This window comes from Calliphora vicina, chromosome 3, assembly GCF_958450345.1.
Source record: "Calliphora vicina chromosome 3, idCalVici1.1, whole genome shotgun sequence".
NCBI classification, from domain to species: Eukaryota; Metazoa; Arthropoda; class Insecta; order Diptera; family Calliphoridae; genus Calliphora; species Calliphora vicina.
Window position 1 is genome coordinate 92,267,978 of NC_088782.1, and position 16,583 is coordinate 92,284,560.

Genomic DNA, 16,583 nt, shown 5'->3' on the forward strand with positions numbered 1-16,583 from the left:
TCACTCGTACAAGGAAATTGATGAAGGAAATAGTTTACAGGTTGAAATTGATAATTGTTTCTCCAGATTTTTGGAAAATAAAACTGAATATGAATACAATAAATCAACTTTAACTACATTTAGCTTCCACAAAAAGTCCAATGAATTGAATGAAGATTTTTTTACAAGTAAAGATATACTCATTTACACTTTCAAACATTTAAGGAAAAAGCTATCATCAGGTATTGATAAAATTCCCAATGTTATTTTAAAATATATTCCAGAGGAGATCATTTATGAATATTGCACTCTCTTTAATAATATACTTAACAATTCATATTTCCCTGTGGCATGGAAAACGGCTAAAGTGGTAGTATTACCAAAGAAAGATAAAGACAATAGTGACCCCAAAAATTTAAGGGCAATAAGTTTGCTCCCTAATATTTCCAAAGTTTTTGAAACATGTATCAATAATAATTTAATGTTGTTTTGTAAAAAGAACAAACTAAACAATGATAAACAATTCGGGTTCAAACATAAACACTCAACAGTTCATGCGATACATTTGCTAGTTTCAGATATCTACTGGAATTTAAACAAATCCCTGTGCACAGGTGCTTGTCTAATAGACTTCGAAAAAGCGTTTGATAGTATATGGATACCTGGTTTAATATATAAATTGTTAAGTTACAAATTTCCTACCCATTTTATTATTCTTTTACATAATATGCTAAATGACAAAACCTTTATAGTATGTGATAAGGATAAGATTAGTACAAGAAAATTTAATATTGTTAATGGACTACAACAAGGAACTGTTAACTCTCCTGTTCTTTTTAACTTATTTATATTTGATCTCTTAAACAAAATTGATAACATAATTGGCTTTGCTGATGATATCATTGTATATCATGCTGATAACAATATTTCAAGAATTAATGAAAACCTACAAAATAATTTTAATGTAGTACAAAAGTATGCATTTGACTGGCAAATGAAGATCAACTCTAGCAAATGTGAAACCATTCTTTTTCGCCCTCCTGTAGGGAAGTGTAATTTTAACATCAAAAAGAATTGGAAATCTTTTGGCATCAAGGATAATAACAATATAAATATCCCAAATAAAGATGTTGTGAAATATCTAGGCATTAACTTAGATAAATTTTTATATTTTAATTTTCATGTTAACGCTCAAATATTAAAAGCCAGAAAGGCTTTTTTCATGTATAGGAAACTTTTCATCTCAAAATATATAAATACAAAAGTAAAGATAATTATGTACCAATCACTAATACGCCCAATTTTAATATATGGTTGCCAAATATGGTTCAACATTTCCCCAGCATATATGGAAAAACTAAGAGTTTTTGAAAGAAAATGTTTGAGAAGTTGTACTTCTCTTTATAGATCACAAAATAGTAACTACTTAAAATATATATCTAACAGGAAGTTATATAATTATGCAAAAGTTAGTAGAATTGACAACTTTATAATTCATGTAATAAGAAACCACATTACAAAAAGTCTAGAATGCTACGACAATAATTTGATTATGGCACCTTATTACGCCAATCATGAATATATTGAGAAAAGTCTTCAAACCGGATATGTACCACCAGAGGCGTTTTTATACCTAGATAGAAATGGTTTTATACAAAACGAAATTGGCATTCCTATATTCTACCATTTTTATAGACGAGCCACTACAAAAAATATTTATGAAAACCAACTGACAGCGGACAATAGCAGATTTGATACTATTATATTTTCAGAGGATATAAATCTTAATATTAATGGAAAGTATTGGTGGCTCACTTAATAATTTCCATTCTCTTGTTTTATCCCTTAACTATATTTTTTTTATCTTTTTGTAATATAAAAGTAAGGATTTTTTTTTGCCATTTTTTCTTTACAATCTATATATATAAAAGAGTAACGTTACTGACTGACTGACTGACTGACTGACTGACTGACTGACTGAATGACTGACTGATTCATCATCGCACAGCCCAAACGGCTGAAGCTAGAATCACGAAATTTTATCTGTGGGTTCCTCCCTCCCCAAAACGATCCGATAAGAAGGGATTTTTGGAAATTCGAACGTTTAGGGGGTAAAAAAGGGTAAAAACGGGTAAATTCGGTAACCTTATATCTTCAAAACTAATAAAGATACAAAAAAACTTAAAATAGCATGTTACTCCATTTAAAAAATAAGCTGACAGGTGTTTCGTACTTTTTGGATATTCGAAACTTTTAGGGGAGAAAACGGGTAAAAACTGTATTTTGGTACTTTTTTTGCACCCTATGTATCTTTTAAACCAATAAACATAGAAACAAATTTTAAATCGTATTCTTTAATTAACAAAAAATAAAAAATATAAGTTTGGTACTTTTTGGAAATTCGAACCCTTAAGGGATAAAAATTGTGTTTATTTTTGGTACTTTTTCATAAAATATGTTTTTCTATAATTTGACATAGACATACGAATATTTTATTATGAGCTCCCACCACGATACAGAAATTTATTTGAATTAAATTTTACCAAAGCAATGGGGATAAAAAAGGTACCAAAAAGGGGATAAAATCGGAAAAATACATTTTATTGAAATTATTAAGCCAATTTTGATAATTTTTTTAACACTGGTTCCTGGATGCATACAAAAATTAACTAACAGGGTGTTATTTGGAACTCGAATGCCAAGGTGTATATTGTGCCAAATCCGGGTAAACAGTTTGGTACTTTTTTAAAACATATTTTTTCTTGGGCACATTAACACAGATTTTAATATTTTGAGACATGTCTGTAGCATAAACAATTTTGGCAAAATGGAATATTTTTAAAGGTTGAGGGGTGTTCGAGGAAGAAAAGGGAAATTGGTACTTTTCTCCTAATGGTACTTTTTTAATATTTTAAATTATTGCACTTATCGACATTAAAGTTAGCTGATTTGTATCTGAGTGAAGTTTGTGTTAGGCATAGGGTACTATAGAACTATAGGTACTTTTTTGTTCTTCTAATGGTACTTTTTTGAAATTTCTATAACAATGGACTTAGAAACATGAAATTAAACATATATGGTCCTAAGTGAGTGAGAATTCTAGGGCGAGACTTTTTGGTACTTTTTCTTTATTCGAATGGTACTTTTTGTAATTTCTTCACCAATGAACCTAGAAACATAAAATAGAACTTATATATAAACCGAGCGAGTAGGAAACCACAAGTGTGGGTTTTTTGGTACTTTTTCTATATTCAAATGGTACTTTTTTGAATTTTCTATAACTATGGACTTAGAAACATGAAATTAAGTATATATGGTCCTAAGTAAGTGAGAATTCTAGGGGGAGACTTTTTGGTACTTTTTCTTTATTCGATTGGTACTTTTTGTAATTCTTTCACCAATGAACCTAGAAACATGAAATAAAGCTTATATGGAACCGAGTGAGTGGGAAACCACAATTGTGGGGTTTTTGGTACTTTTTGTTTATTCTAATGGTACTTTTTTGAATTTTCTATAACAATGAACTTAGAAACATGAAACTAAGCATATATGGTCCTAAGTAAGTGGGAATTCTAGGGGGAGACTTTTTGGTACTTTTTCTTTAATAGAATGGTACTTTTTGTAATTTCTTCACCAATGAACCTAGAAACATGAAATAAAGCTTACATGGGCCCGAGTGGGTGGGAATCCACACGTGGTTGCTTTTTGGTACTTTTTCTATATTATAATGGTACTTTTTGAATTTTCTACAATAAAGGACCTAGAAACATGAAATTAAGCGTATATGGTCCTATGTGAGTGAAAATTCAAGCGGATACTTCATGGTACTTTTTTTTATTATAATGGTACTTTTTTTTAATTTTCTATAACAATGGACTTAGAAACATGAAATTAAGCATACACGGTCCTAAGTCAGTGAGAATTCTAGGGAGAGATTTTTGGTACTTTTTTTTAATCGAATGGTACTTTTTGTAATTTCTTCACCAATGAACCTAGAAACATGAAATAAAGCTTACATGGGCCAGAGTGGGTGGGCATCTACAAGTGACTGCTTTTTGGTACTTTTTCTATATTATAATGGTACTTGGACTTTTTGGTACTTTTTCTATATTATAATGGTACTTGGACCTAGAAATATGTAATTAAGCGTATATGGTCCTATGTGATTGAAAATTTAGCGGATACTTCATGGTACTTTTTCTTTATTATAATGGTACTTTTTTTAATTTTGTATAACAATGGACTTAGAAACATGAAATTAAGCATACACAGTCAATGAGAATTCTAGGGGGAGACTTTTTGGTACTTTTTCTCTATTCGAATGGTACTTTTTGTAATTTCTTCACCAATGAACCTTATATGGACCGGAGTGAGTGGGAATCCACAAGTGCCTGATTTTTGGTACTTTTTGTATATTGTAGCGGTACTTTTTGAATTTTCTGTAATAATGGCCATAAAAATATGAAATTAATCGTATATGTTCTAAAGTGAGTGAGAATTCCAGGGGGAGACTTTTTGGTACTTTTTCTTTATTCTAATGGTACTTTTTTGAATTTTTTATAACAATGAACTTAGAAACATGATATTAATCGTATATGTTCTAAAGTGAGTGAGAATTCTAGGGATAGACTTTTTGGTACTTTTTCTTTATTCGAATGGTACTTTTTGTAATTTCTTCACCAATTAACCTAAAACCATGAAATTAAGCTTATATGGGAGTGAGTGGGAAACCACAAGTGGGGGCTTTTTGGTACTTTTTATATATTCTAATGGTACTTTACCGCGGTTTCGTTTTATTTTTGGGTTTTGTGATAATTTTTAAATATTAATTGTTATAGAAACAAAATTAGTTGATAATATAGGAAAGGCTATACAAATTTAAAATTCAAAATTGACGGGTTATGGTTTAGTGAATGCGAATTCAGAAGTGATAATCAATGGTACTATTTGTTTATTGCAATGGTACTTTTTGAATATTTTATAATAATTTTAGGCACACATGATTTTAAATGAATTTGAATTCACAAAAGGTGACTTTAGTGGTTACTTTCTTTTGCATTTTCTATAATAATGGACCCAGAAATATGAAATTAGACATTTACAATTAGATTCACAAAGGGAGACTTAATAGTACTATTTCATTCTTCTAATTGGGGTGGCGAAGCGCACCGGGTCTGCTAGTAAGTTGTATAAATTAACATTTTTTTTTTGTTAAACTTACATAATTATATAATATTAAAATGATAGTATTAATGTATATAATATACTTGAGATCCCGTTTATGAGATAGTGTATATAAATTAATTTAAGTATTACTATTTGTTTATTTATAGTTTAAGAATGTATATAAATTTTGGTTAAATAAACATTATATAAAAAAAAAAAAAACAAAATTCGTTCCAGAATGGTAGATGAAACCATAGATGCAATAATATTCTTAAGAAGCAATTTAAAATAAACACTATATTTTTACTAAGGTACTATTTTTTTACCAGTATGTACAATTTGCATACTTTAGTGTTATTTCTGAATTATATTTAATTTTGTTGTGTAATTCACTTGTATTTTTAGTGTGTAATAAAAATTAATTGCTAAATAAAAAATGTTCTTGCAATTGTAAAGACATAATTATGTAGTACGTTTCTTTCTTATAATTTTCGGGATTTATATATCCCGAAACCCCGGATTGAGATTTCGGGGTTCTTTTCCAAATCCCGAATCCCGGGATTTTCAAAAATCAGTCCCGATTTGCATCTCTAATTGTAGTTTAAAACAATACTTTATAAACTTCCCAAACCGGTTTTGTCCACTTTTCGAAACTCAATTTTCATATTTTCTCTCTGATCAGATGTTGTTTATATGTCAAGACAATCACAACATGGATATCATTATTTCTTTTTATGGTTAACAGTTTTAATGTTTTTTTCTTATTTTGTGAGATAAATGAAATATAATTTTATGTACACATTCAAAAAACTTTAAATTACAAAAGTTCGAATATTTTTAGATTTATATTTCATACAAAGATCACAGTAAAGTAGAATCATATAGACCCATTAGCCTATTGTCAAATATATCAAAGCTATTCGAAAAACTGTTAATACACAAGTTAAAGCCGATAGTGAATCATGTTGACTATATTCCAACTCATCAATTCGGATTTCGAGAAAAACCTAACACCATAGAACAAACTCACAGGTTGGTAGAAATCATATCCAAAACATTTGAAGAAAAAAAATATTGTTCTGCACTCTTCATCTTCTCTTCTGCATCCTTCATACCATACTTTGTAGAAGGTTTGGGAAAACCTTCGACAAAGTATGGTATGAAGGATTATCGATAAAAATAAAACAATATTTACCAGTGAACACACACAAGCTTCTAGAAAGTGATTTAAGTCATCGAAGGTTCGTTCTTAAAGAGGGAGACTTCATAAGTTCACCACAGCCTATTGAAGCAGGCGTACTCCAAGGAAGTATACTGGGTCCCTTCCTATATTTGCTATATACTTGTGATATGCCTACAAACAGTCGAACTAACATAACTTTTGCTGATGAAACAGCTATACCAGCCATTCAATAAAAACCCCAAAAAGCATCTGTACTTTTACAAGACCATATAATCGACATAGAAAGGTGGTTAAAACAATGGAGAATAAAAGTAAACGAGCAAAAATGTATTCATCTCACTTTCACATTGCGTAGAGAATCGTGCCCTCCAATCCTAATAAATAATCATATAATACCTCAACAAACTGAAGTTAAATATCTAGGTCTGCATCTAGACCGACGTCTTACCTGGAAAAAGCATATAGATACGAAATTGACTCAAATGAAGTTAAAATTACTACAAATTTAATGGCTAATTGGTAAAAACTCGATATTGAGTTTAGATTGCAAACTTTTGCTGTACAGCTCAATAATGAAACCCATATGGTGCTATGGAATTCAATTATGGGGCACGGCCTCAGCTTCTAATATTGAAAAAATTCAGAGATTCCAAAATAAAATATTAAGAATGATAACAGCAGCGCCTTGGTATGTGAGAAATATTAACATTCACCTGGTGAAAAATGAAATAAAAAAACAAGCGGAGTCATATTTGGAAAAGTTAGAAGTTCACCCAAACCCACTTGCACCAACATTAATGAGAAGTAATGGTTACATCCGACTAAGAAGAAGGAATCCAACAGACCTGCGCTGATGATATGATCTATAAATTGAACATAAGTTTTCGTCCAACTGTGGTGGGACGTAAATAAAAATTAATATTTAGATTTATGATTTGAACAAATTATTGATAGTTCACATTATTTTGATACAAGAAATAAAATATGAAAAAAAAAAATATTTCATTGTCTCCTTAAAAATTACTAAATTAAAAAACTAAATTTTTATCACCAAATACTTACACCAGAACACACATTCTGAGAAACGTTATTTTAGAATGAATTAAACTTTTTTGGCGACCCTAATATACATACATATATGTTTGAATCCTTATAGTAAGGATACATATGCATATTATAAAAATAGCTAAAGAGATACGAATAATATGGAGATGAAAAGCAAACGGTTGCATTTTTTACGAAATCTCATTTAAAATAGTTGTGGGAATGGTAATAAATAAAGTGTTAAACTTTATAGCATTTAAAATTTTTGTAGACTATTTAACATATTTGTTTAAGTTAATGGAAACATTTTTGGATAATTGAATTTATAAAAACTATTGTGAGTTGAAATGAACATTTCCTTGGAAATATGTATATGGTTGAAATTCATCTCAGTAATGTTATTAACAGTGACTCAAGAAACTGAACATTATATGGGAACTATTATTAATTATGGACCGCTATTTAAAAAATCAGCTAGTGTGATTCTTGAAACAAATTGCTTTCCTGTGTAAAGTTTATGTTCAATATAGTTTTTTTAGATTTTTCAAAAGCGAATAACTCGTAAACTATAAGAGATAATATATGGCTCGTCTAATAGATTCCATATACATATGTATATAAAAATCTTTCAAATCGGATCGCAAACAAAAATTTAATTTTTGATACTCCCGAGGTGCCCCACTTTGGGGCATTGTGGCACGGCCCCCTTGGTGTTATAAGCCCAAATTCAAAACTTTAACTTACCAATACTTCCTCTACAGCAAAGGGTAATTTTTTTCAGTTCCCCCACTGTGCGTCAGTAACTTAATTTTTCGTTCAATTTAACCAAGTGTAGTATACCGAAAAGCTTTAAACTTGTTTATAAACTATTGTTAGGCAACATTTAATAAAATTGTATTTATAAACGTTTAATACTCGTGGCTTATGCCAGTAACTTCAACAAATAGATAACTACCATGTAAAATACCCAGCAGCTAAATTTACCTAAAAGGTATCTTGACATTAATTTCAAATCATTATCTACGGGTAAAAATTACCAAATATTTTTACTCCGTAACTAACTAGGTACTGATAGATATCTAAATATTTGTTGAAATTACGGGCATTAAAATACCTTTTATATACCATTATTAATTGTACAAATTTCAAAGTTGGCTTGACCTATTTCAAAGTATATTTTATATTGAAAAGGGGAATTTTAAGTATAAATGTTTATAAATTTGGAATATATACGATTTTTTTTATAAAATCATATATTTCTAGTTTCATTGTAATCCACTTTTGAACAGTTTGTTTCAATATCAATTTAATATAGTTTTTTGCTTCTCCTGTAAACTTATGAAAAGTGATGTTACTTTATTTTGCATTTTAGATGACGTCCATCAAAATTTCACATAATTTACAAACACTGCAACTAACAAGTTTTAATTTTTTTTTTTGCATTCTAGCAAACATTTTCTTTGATGATGCATTCATATTGGACGAAAAATATGTGGAGAATCCTAAAAATCCTCCTCTCAATGAATATATTAAATTATTGATTACCAGCATTGAAAAAGCTGCATTTGAGGTGTATGGTGTCAATATAAAAATCAAGCCACCCGTAAAAATTGAAACACCTTATGGCGGTCGTTTAGTGTGGACACTGCCTGGTCGTTCAAAGATGATTGCCCATCTAAAAAACAAGGATAAAATACGACATAAGAAACGCTGGTCACAGGTTATGTACATGTACTATTTGTTGGGCTTTCGCATAATGGAATTGGAATCAGTATCAGCCAAGCGTAAGACAGTCGTAGCAGAAAATACATTTTTGCTGGCTCTTGATGGTGACATTGACTTTCAGCCACAGGCTGTACAACTGTTAATAGACCGTATGAAGGCCATAGATGAGTTGGGTGCCGCCTGTGGTCGTATCCATCCCGTTGGTAGAGGCCCCATGGTTTGGTATCAAATCTTTGAATACGCCATTGGTCATTGGTTGCAAAAGGCAACAGAGCATGTTATTGGCTGTGTATTATGTAGTCCTGGCTGCTTTAGTTTGTTTCGTGGCAGCGCCCTAATGGAGAACAGCGTAATGAAAAAGTATACAACAGTATCGCAGGAGCCCATGCACTATGTTCAATACGATCAGGGAGAGGATCGTTGGCTTTGTACGCTCATCCTTAAACAGGGGTTGCGTGTTGAATACTCAGCTGCATCGGATGCTTACACTCATGCACCGGAAATGTTTAACGAATTCTACAACCAACGACGTCGTTGGGTTCCCTCCACCATAGCCAATATATTTGATTTACTGTCTGATGCGGATATGGTGGTGAAAAATAATAGTTCAATATCAATGCCTTACATTATCTATCAGGCGATGTTGATGGTTGGTACCATTTTGGGTCCTGGTACTATTTTTCTCATGATGGTTGGTGCGTTGGTTACTGTTTTCAGTACCGGTATATGGACGGCATTTTTGTGGAATTTTGTACCGTTGTTGGCATTTATATTGTCGTGTGTATATTTGAAACAAAAATTTCAGGTAAAATTAAAATGTTTAACATATGTATTGCACATTTGAAAGATTGAAAAATGAATGCTAATAATTATAAAATTTTAAACCTAATGATCCGATCGGTATAGTGCCCCGAAATTTTTCTCGTTTCTATGTTTCCTAGTTTTAATTCATATTTCAAATTTGGTACTGATCGGACTATCACATTTTTTTTTCTCCATTACCCCACTTGGCTTCCACAAAGCATCTCCATCTTATAGGAATTGTTGCAGTTGTTTTTCGCGTATTTCCCATGTAGATTGCACTGTCCTAGTTATCGTGCGTTCCATGTACGATGTTGCCATTTTTTTTGTATCAGTTTAAACGGTTGTTGTTCCTGCAAAGTAGATGATTGGTCTGCTGTAGCGGGTCGTCGGATACATGTATGATGTTGCCATAAGGATCCAATCTATTGCTATTATTGCCTTGTGTCAGTTTCCTTAATCGGTTGTTGTTCAAGCTAAGTAGATGATTGGTCGGACTATCGCATTGGAGGATTTATATTTATTATTTTATGTTGTGTTAACAGCAGAGTTGTATACTATTTGTATACTACATGTAATTAAATTATTGTTATACCCTACACCACCATAGTGGGGAGGGTATTATGCGTTTGTGCAGATGTTTGTAACGCCCAAAAATATTAGTCTAACACCCACCTTAAAGTATACCGATCGACTTAGAATCACTTTCTGAGTCGATTAAACGATGTCCGTCCGTCCGTCCGTCTGGTTGGCTGGCTGGCTGGCTGTCCATGTAAACCTTGTGCGCAGAGTACAGGTCGCAATTTTGAAGATATTTCGATCAAATTTGGTACATATTACTTTTTCGGCACAAGGACCAAGCCTATTGAAACTGGCTGAAATCGGTCCATTATTTCACCTAGCCCCCATACAAATGTCCCCTCGAAATTGGACTTTATCGGTCATAAATGTTTAATTTATCTATGTATCTACACAAATTTCGCTCCAAATAAGTTTTATACATACAAAATTCATGTCACCAAATTTTGTTACGATCGGTCCATAATTAGTCATAGCTCCCATATAGACCCGCTTCCGAAAATCACTTTAACGTGCATAAATCGCTTAAAAATGTTGGTATACACACAAAATTCAACATAGTTAACTTTAATATAGACATAAATCACACGACCTAATTTTATGGTGATCGGTCCATAATTGGTCATAGCTCCCATATAAGGCCCACTTCCGAAAATCACTCAAAAATAAAAATTATTAAAATTTTAAAAGAAAAATATTTTTACTCATTTACTTGGTGTAGGGTATTATATGGTCGGGCTTGACCGACCATACTTTCTTACTTGTTTTTTTTATAATTTCAGTTATTATTGGCTTTTATTATCAGTTCCATGTATTGTTTAGTTATGATGGCTGTTCTGATTGGTATTATCATTCAAATGATTGACGATGGTCCTTTGGCACCAGCTTCCTTATTCTTTCTGTTGGTATTCTTGCAAATCTTTATAGCAGGTAAATAAGCAATGAGTAGAATTCATCGCAAAACGGACAGGCTTTATCATTTACACTTTCAATGGAATTTAATTTCAATGAAATTTAATTTCAATTACCGATCGAATAATATTACGTCTAGAATATTTAAAAAAAACTGTTCAAAATTAATCTAATGCCCTGGGATTAATACTTGTTTAACTTCATAATCTTTAGATCGGTAATTAAAGCACATTTTATTTTATTATTTATTATTTCCAATGAACAATTTGATAAAAAAAACTAACGAGTATTTTATATAACAACAGAAGGAAGAAAAAATACATAAAAAGTACTGTATCAATCGGTTCATGTTCCGGTCTGAAGAGGTTAAACTTTTTAACATAGAGAATTATACATAGAGACGAGACACTCTGATTTGTCCAACAAAAATACAACAAATAATATTGCTGATACAACAACAAAATACATTGACTAGCATGTATTTTGTTGTTGCAAGAGATAGGTTTTAGACAACAGACTTAGGTTTTTGACAATTCCGTCTCGTCTCTATGTTACCCTATGCTTTTTAATTTAATTTTAATCAGTGTCGAACACCACATGTCACACTATGGTGGCCCTTAATAAACTAAAGTTTTATTTTGGCCATTCTCACCCCCCAGTTTGGTGAACATTGGTAAAAAAAATCAACCTGAAAAAATTTTATGTAAATCGGTTGGGGTTAAGGCACGTCAAGCCCTCTGAAGTTTTGAGATGCATCTACAAGGGGAAAAATTAATTTTTTTCAGTTTTTGTAAAAATTTTGCCATTAAAAATTACTTTTGCAATTTAATTTAAAAGAATAGAAATGTGTACGTAATTGTCGTTCTAATGAGATATAAAAAACCGAAATTGGTCAAAAAATGTTAAAGTTATTAAAAATTCGACGGCCATTAACATATTTACTTGAATATGAGTTTTTGTCTTCGTAGGATACCGTTAACCTATTCGCAAATATGATAAAAAAATAAAAAATTTTTAACTGCAGTTTCAAAATTCTATTTTCAAATTTTTAAAATGTTGTTAAACAAATTTAAGAATTTTTTGATCATCTCATTGGGATTTATTGAAAACATAATAGGGAATAAAAATATGAAAATATCTCTTATAGTTTTTCCGTACCTGCGATTTAAATTTTAAAAATTTCGAGAAAAACCAATTATATGGCAATTTTTTGGCGAATGTCCTCTATTTCCTTACTGTTATGAATTTTAAGTAAAACCGATTCAGAATATTATAGCCCAAATAATTCTAAATAGACTCTGAAAGTTTTATTAAAATTGGAAAACGCTAAACCTTAAATCGTGAAGGTCAAAGGTCAAATTTTTCAATATTTGGAATTTCTAATTTAAAGATATCGGAATGTTATTTACTTTTGGGCCGATTTTGATGAAACTTAAGAGAATTATAACATGAAGTCTAGTATTTATAATAACAGAACAAAAATGGAAATTAACCCTTAATGGCACTTGGGGTTAATTTCCATTTTTGTTCTATTATTATAAATACTAGACTTCATGTTATATTTTTCTTATGTTTCATTAAAATCGGCCCAAAAACATATCATACTTCGCTATCTTTCCATTAGAAATTCCAAATATTGAAAAATTTGACCTTCACGATTTAAGGGTAAACGTTTTCCGATTTTAGGAAAACTTTCAGACTATTTTTAAAATTACCTGGACTATAATATTCTGAACAGATTTTACTTAAAATTCATAACAATAAGGAAATAGAGCTCATTCGCCAAAATTTAAATCGCAGGAACGGAAAAACTATAAGACATATTTTCATAATTTTTTCACATTTTTATTCCCTATTATATTCTCAATAAATCCCAATGAGATGATCAAAAAATTCTGAAATTTGTTTAACAAAATTTTTAAAAATTTGAAAATGGAGTTTTGAAACTGCCGTTAAAAATTTTTATTTGTTTGGTCATACCTGCGAATAGGTTAACGGTATCCTACAAAGACAAAAACTCATATACAAGTAAATATGGCTATATTTTAAGTAAAAATGAGCTATTATTTTAATATTTATCAAAATATGTTAATTTTGTTCCTACATTTCTGGTTCTAGTTGCCTGAGACACGTTAATTGCCTGGCGAATTTTTAATAACATTAACATTTTTTGACCAATTTCTGTTTTTATGTCTCATTAGAACGACAATTACGTACACATTTCGATTCTTTCAAATTAAATTGCAAAAGTAATTTTTTAATGGCAAAATTTTTACAAAAACTGAAAAAATGCATTTTTTCCCTTGTAAATGCATCTGAAAATTTCAGAGGGCTTGCGGCACGGCACGTCTTAACCCAAACCGATCTACCTAAAATTTTTTTCAGGATGATTTTTTTACTAATGTTTGCCAAACTGGGGGGTGAGAATGGCCAAAATCCTACTTTCGTTTATTAAGGGCCACCCTAATGTCACACGGGACATTTTTTCCATCTTGATATATTTTTCCGTTGCTTTTTCTACGAAATTATACATAAACATGCTTTGCAAAAACGTTTCGCATAATAACAAATAAGAAATTTATATTCGGCTGTGCCGAATCTTGTATATACACCACAAATTATACAGATACGAATCGGCTGGTTTCAGAAATATGGCAATAGGAAAATAACAAAAGAAAATGTCAAAATGGTTGTGGTTTGAAAAGAGGGGCAAATTGAAAATTGTATTCTTTCTCTCGCTCTGCAAACCACAATCATTGAAAACTTTTTGACAACAGTCATTTGTTGCACATCTGTAATAATCTGTGATATACACCATCAATATGTTACAATAAAATATTTGTCTGATATTGGGGTTTATATGGGGGTAGGGTAAATTATGAACCGATCATCAGAAAAGTTTGTAGAAGGATTCATTACGATATTAATTATTATATGACAATTATGAATGTACAAGTAATTTTCTAAGGGGGACCTTGTACATGGACTAGGGACAAATATTGCCCAATTTTCGCCATACTTTACAGTATAATTTCAGAGTACTTAGCAATAAACTGTATTCCGGGGAACATTTGTAAAGGCGAAATCATGGACCGATATTTCACATTTTCAATACCAATCTATCATTATTTTGATTTTGACTCTACTTTCTGTATTGTTATATGAGAACAATGCCAATGATTTTGAAAATATCTCAGTTTTACATAAATTTCAAAAATACTTGTTAAAACAAGCAACCATTAATGACTTATCAAGTTGACAACACTTGTTATGAATAAATGTAAAATTTGTTTGCATCAGTTCATGGTACAATCAGTTACCAGGTACAATTATTAGAGATAGTTTCCAATGTTCACACCTAAAACGTCAAACTATGTATTTAATCACTTAACTTTTTTTATTTATTGCCTTCATATTTTATAAATTGTTAACGTTTTAATTGAAATTAGTATACACTTATTTAAAAAATATGCTGGACATTGTATGGTAATGAAGTGGAATTGCCTAGAACTAAAAACATGTAATTAATGAATACTTCCTATCCAAATTTGCTCTCGAAGGTAAAATAATAGAGATATTAGTGATTTTTAGTTAAATTTGAACTAGTTTATTTTCATGCAAAATTTTTGGGGTTCTTTAAAATTAAATTCTTAATATGATAAAAAAAAGTGTTTCCAATAACTTTTATTGTGTTGGTCTCGTTGGACTTTTCGGTGGAAATGCATTTTATGATAATGAAATGCAAAAACTATTTATAATTGGATTTTTTCAATTTTATGAAAAATATTGCTACTTTGAACAAAAACTCGAAACATTAAATACAATTCAACCTCTAAATGTTATCCGATTTTGCTCAAATTGTAAGCATTTGGTTTTAGATGACGGAGAACAAATGTATGTCTTGAGAGCATCGAAAATCACAACATCCCAACTTTTGTGAAATATTTTTTTCAAGAAGTCATATTTTTGAAGCGGTAAGGATCTGGAGTAAAAATGTATATGATCTGCAAAATATGCAGATCATATGCAAATATAAATGCTATCCGTTTTGAGATGGATTCTTTAAATTCAAAAATGTTTGGATTAAATTAAATTTTTGTTTTGGTGAATGCTCAAAAAAAAATACTTTTTATATTTATGGGTCTTCGGTAGAATAAATAAAATGTGTTCCTATTGTACTTATACTTATACTTACACTTTCAATTGTTTGTTTACAATGCTGCATACGAATATAAATTACAGGAATTGTACATCCCCAAGAAGTTGGTGCTCTGATATGTGGATTTATTTATTACATTACCATTCCCTCAATGTATATGCTGTTGTTGATCTACTCTGTTTTCAATATGAATGACGTATCCTGGGGAACCCGTGAGGTTGCCCCAAAAAAGGTAATTGGAAAATGTACAAGTACACACAAACGCAAACTTGAATTATGATTTAATCAATTCTATTGTCTGTTCAATGCCACACACTTTATTGTACAATTTCATTTACATATTCATATTCAGAAGTTCATACCTACCTACCTACCTACCTATAGGTACGAGGATGCTTAAAAACACTTTCTTACACATTTGTATACATTTTCAGGATGACGATGATGCGTCTGATGGAGATGATGAGAATAAAGAGAGACATTACATACCGGGGTGGATTAATGATCCCCTACTTGTTGACTCTGAACTGGGTGAGATATCATTGCGTGAAAAACGTTTCTGGAAGGATTTAATTAAATTGTATTTGAAGCCAATGTTTCACACAAAAGAGAAGAAGGCTGAAATTGCTGACAGCCTACGGGAACTGCGCAACATGTTTGCATTTGCTTTTGTCATGATAAATTCAATTTTCGTTCTCATTGTTTTTTTGCTTCAACTAAAGAAAGATTACTTACACTTGGAGTGGCCCATTGACCCGGTCGACTTCATAACATACGATGATATAAACTCACAAATCTATATTTATCGTCGTTACAAGGAGCTTGACCCCATCGGTCTATGTTTTGTCCTCTTCTTTGGTCTCATTCTCATAATACAGTTTATTGCAATGTTCTTTCATCGTTTCGCAACCATTTCACAGTTGTTGGCTACAACTAAATTGGATTGGTTTAGAGCATCAAGTACGGTAAGAAAAACCATCTACTCAAAAGACTATTTACTTTTTCTTCTTTCATTCACATAAACTTAAATTAGAG

The 16,583-nt window shown here is 30.8% G+C and overlaps 1 protein-coding gene across 1 annotated transcript in view; it reads left to right on the top strand.

Annotated features, from left to right (window-relative positions):
• The window catches only part of Chs2 (Chitin synthase 2), an 82,129-nt gene that overhangs the window by 55,336 nt on the left and 10,210 nt on the right, over positions 1–16,583 (top strand). The window contains exons 8-11 of the mRNA XM_065503070.1: positions 8,821–9,902; positions 11,260–11,407; positions 15,632–15,780; positions 15,983–16,513. Of these exons, the coding sequence (XP_065359142.1) occupies positions 8,821–9,902; positions 11,260–11,407; positions 15,632–15,780; positions 15,983–16,513 (1,910 nt within the window). The remainder of the gene's footprint in view (positions 1–8,820; positions 9,903–11,259; positions 11,408–15,631; positions 15,781–15,982; positions 16,514–16,583) is intronic.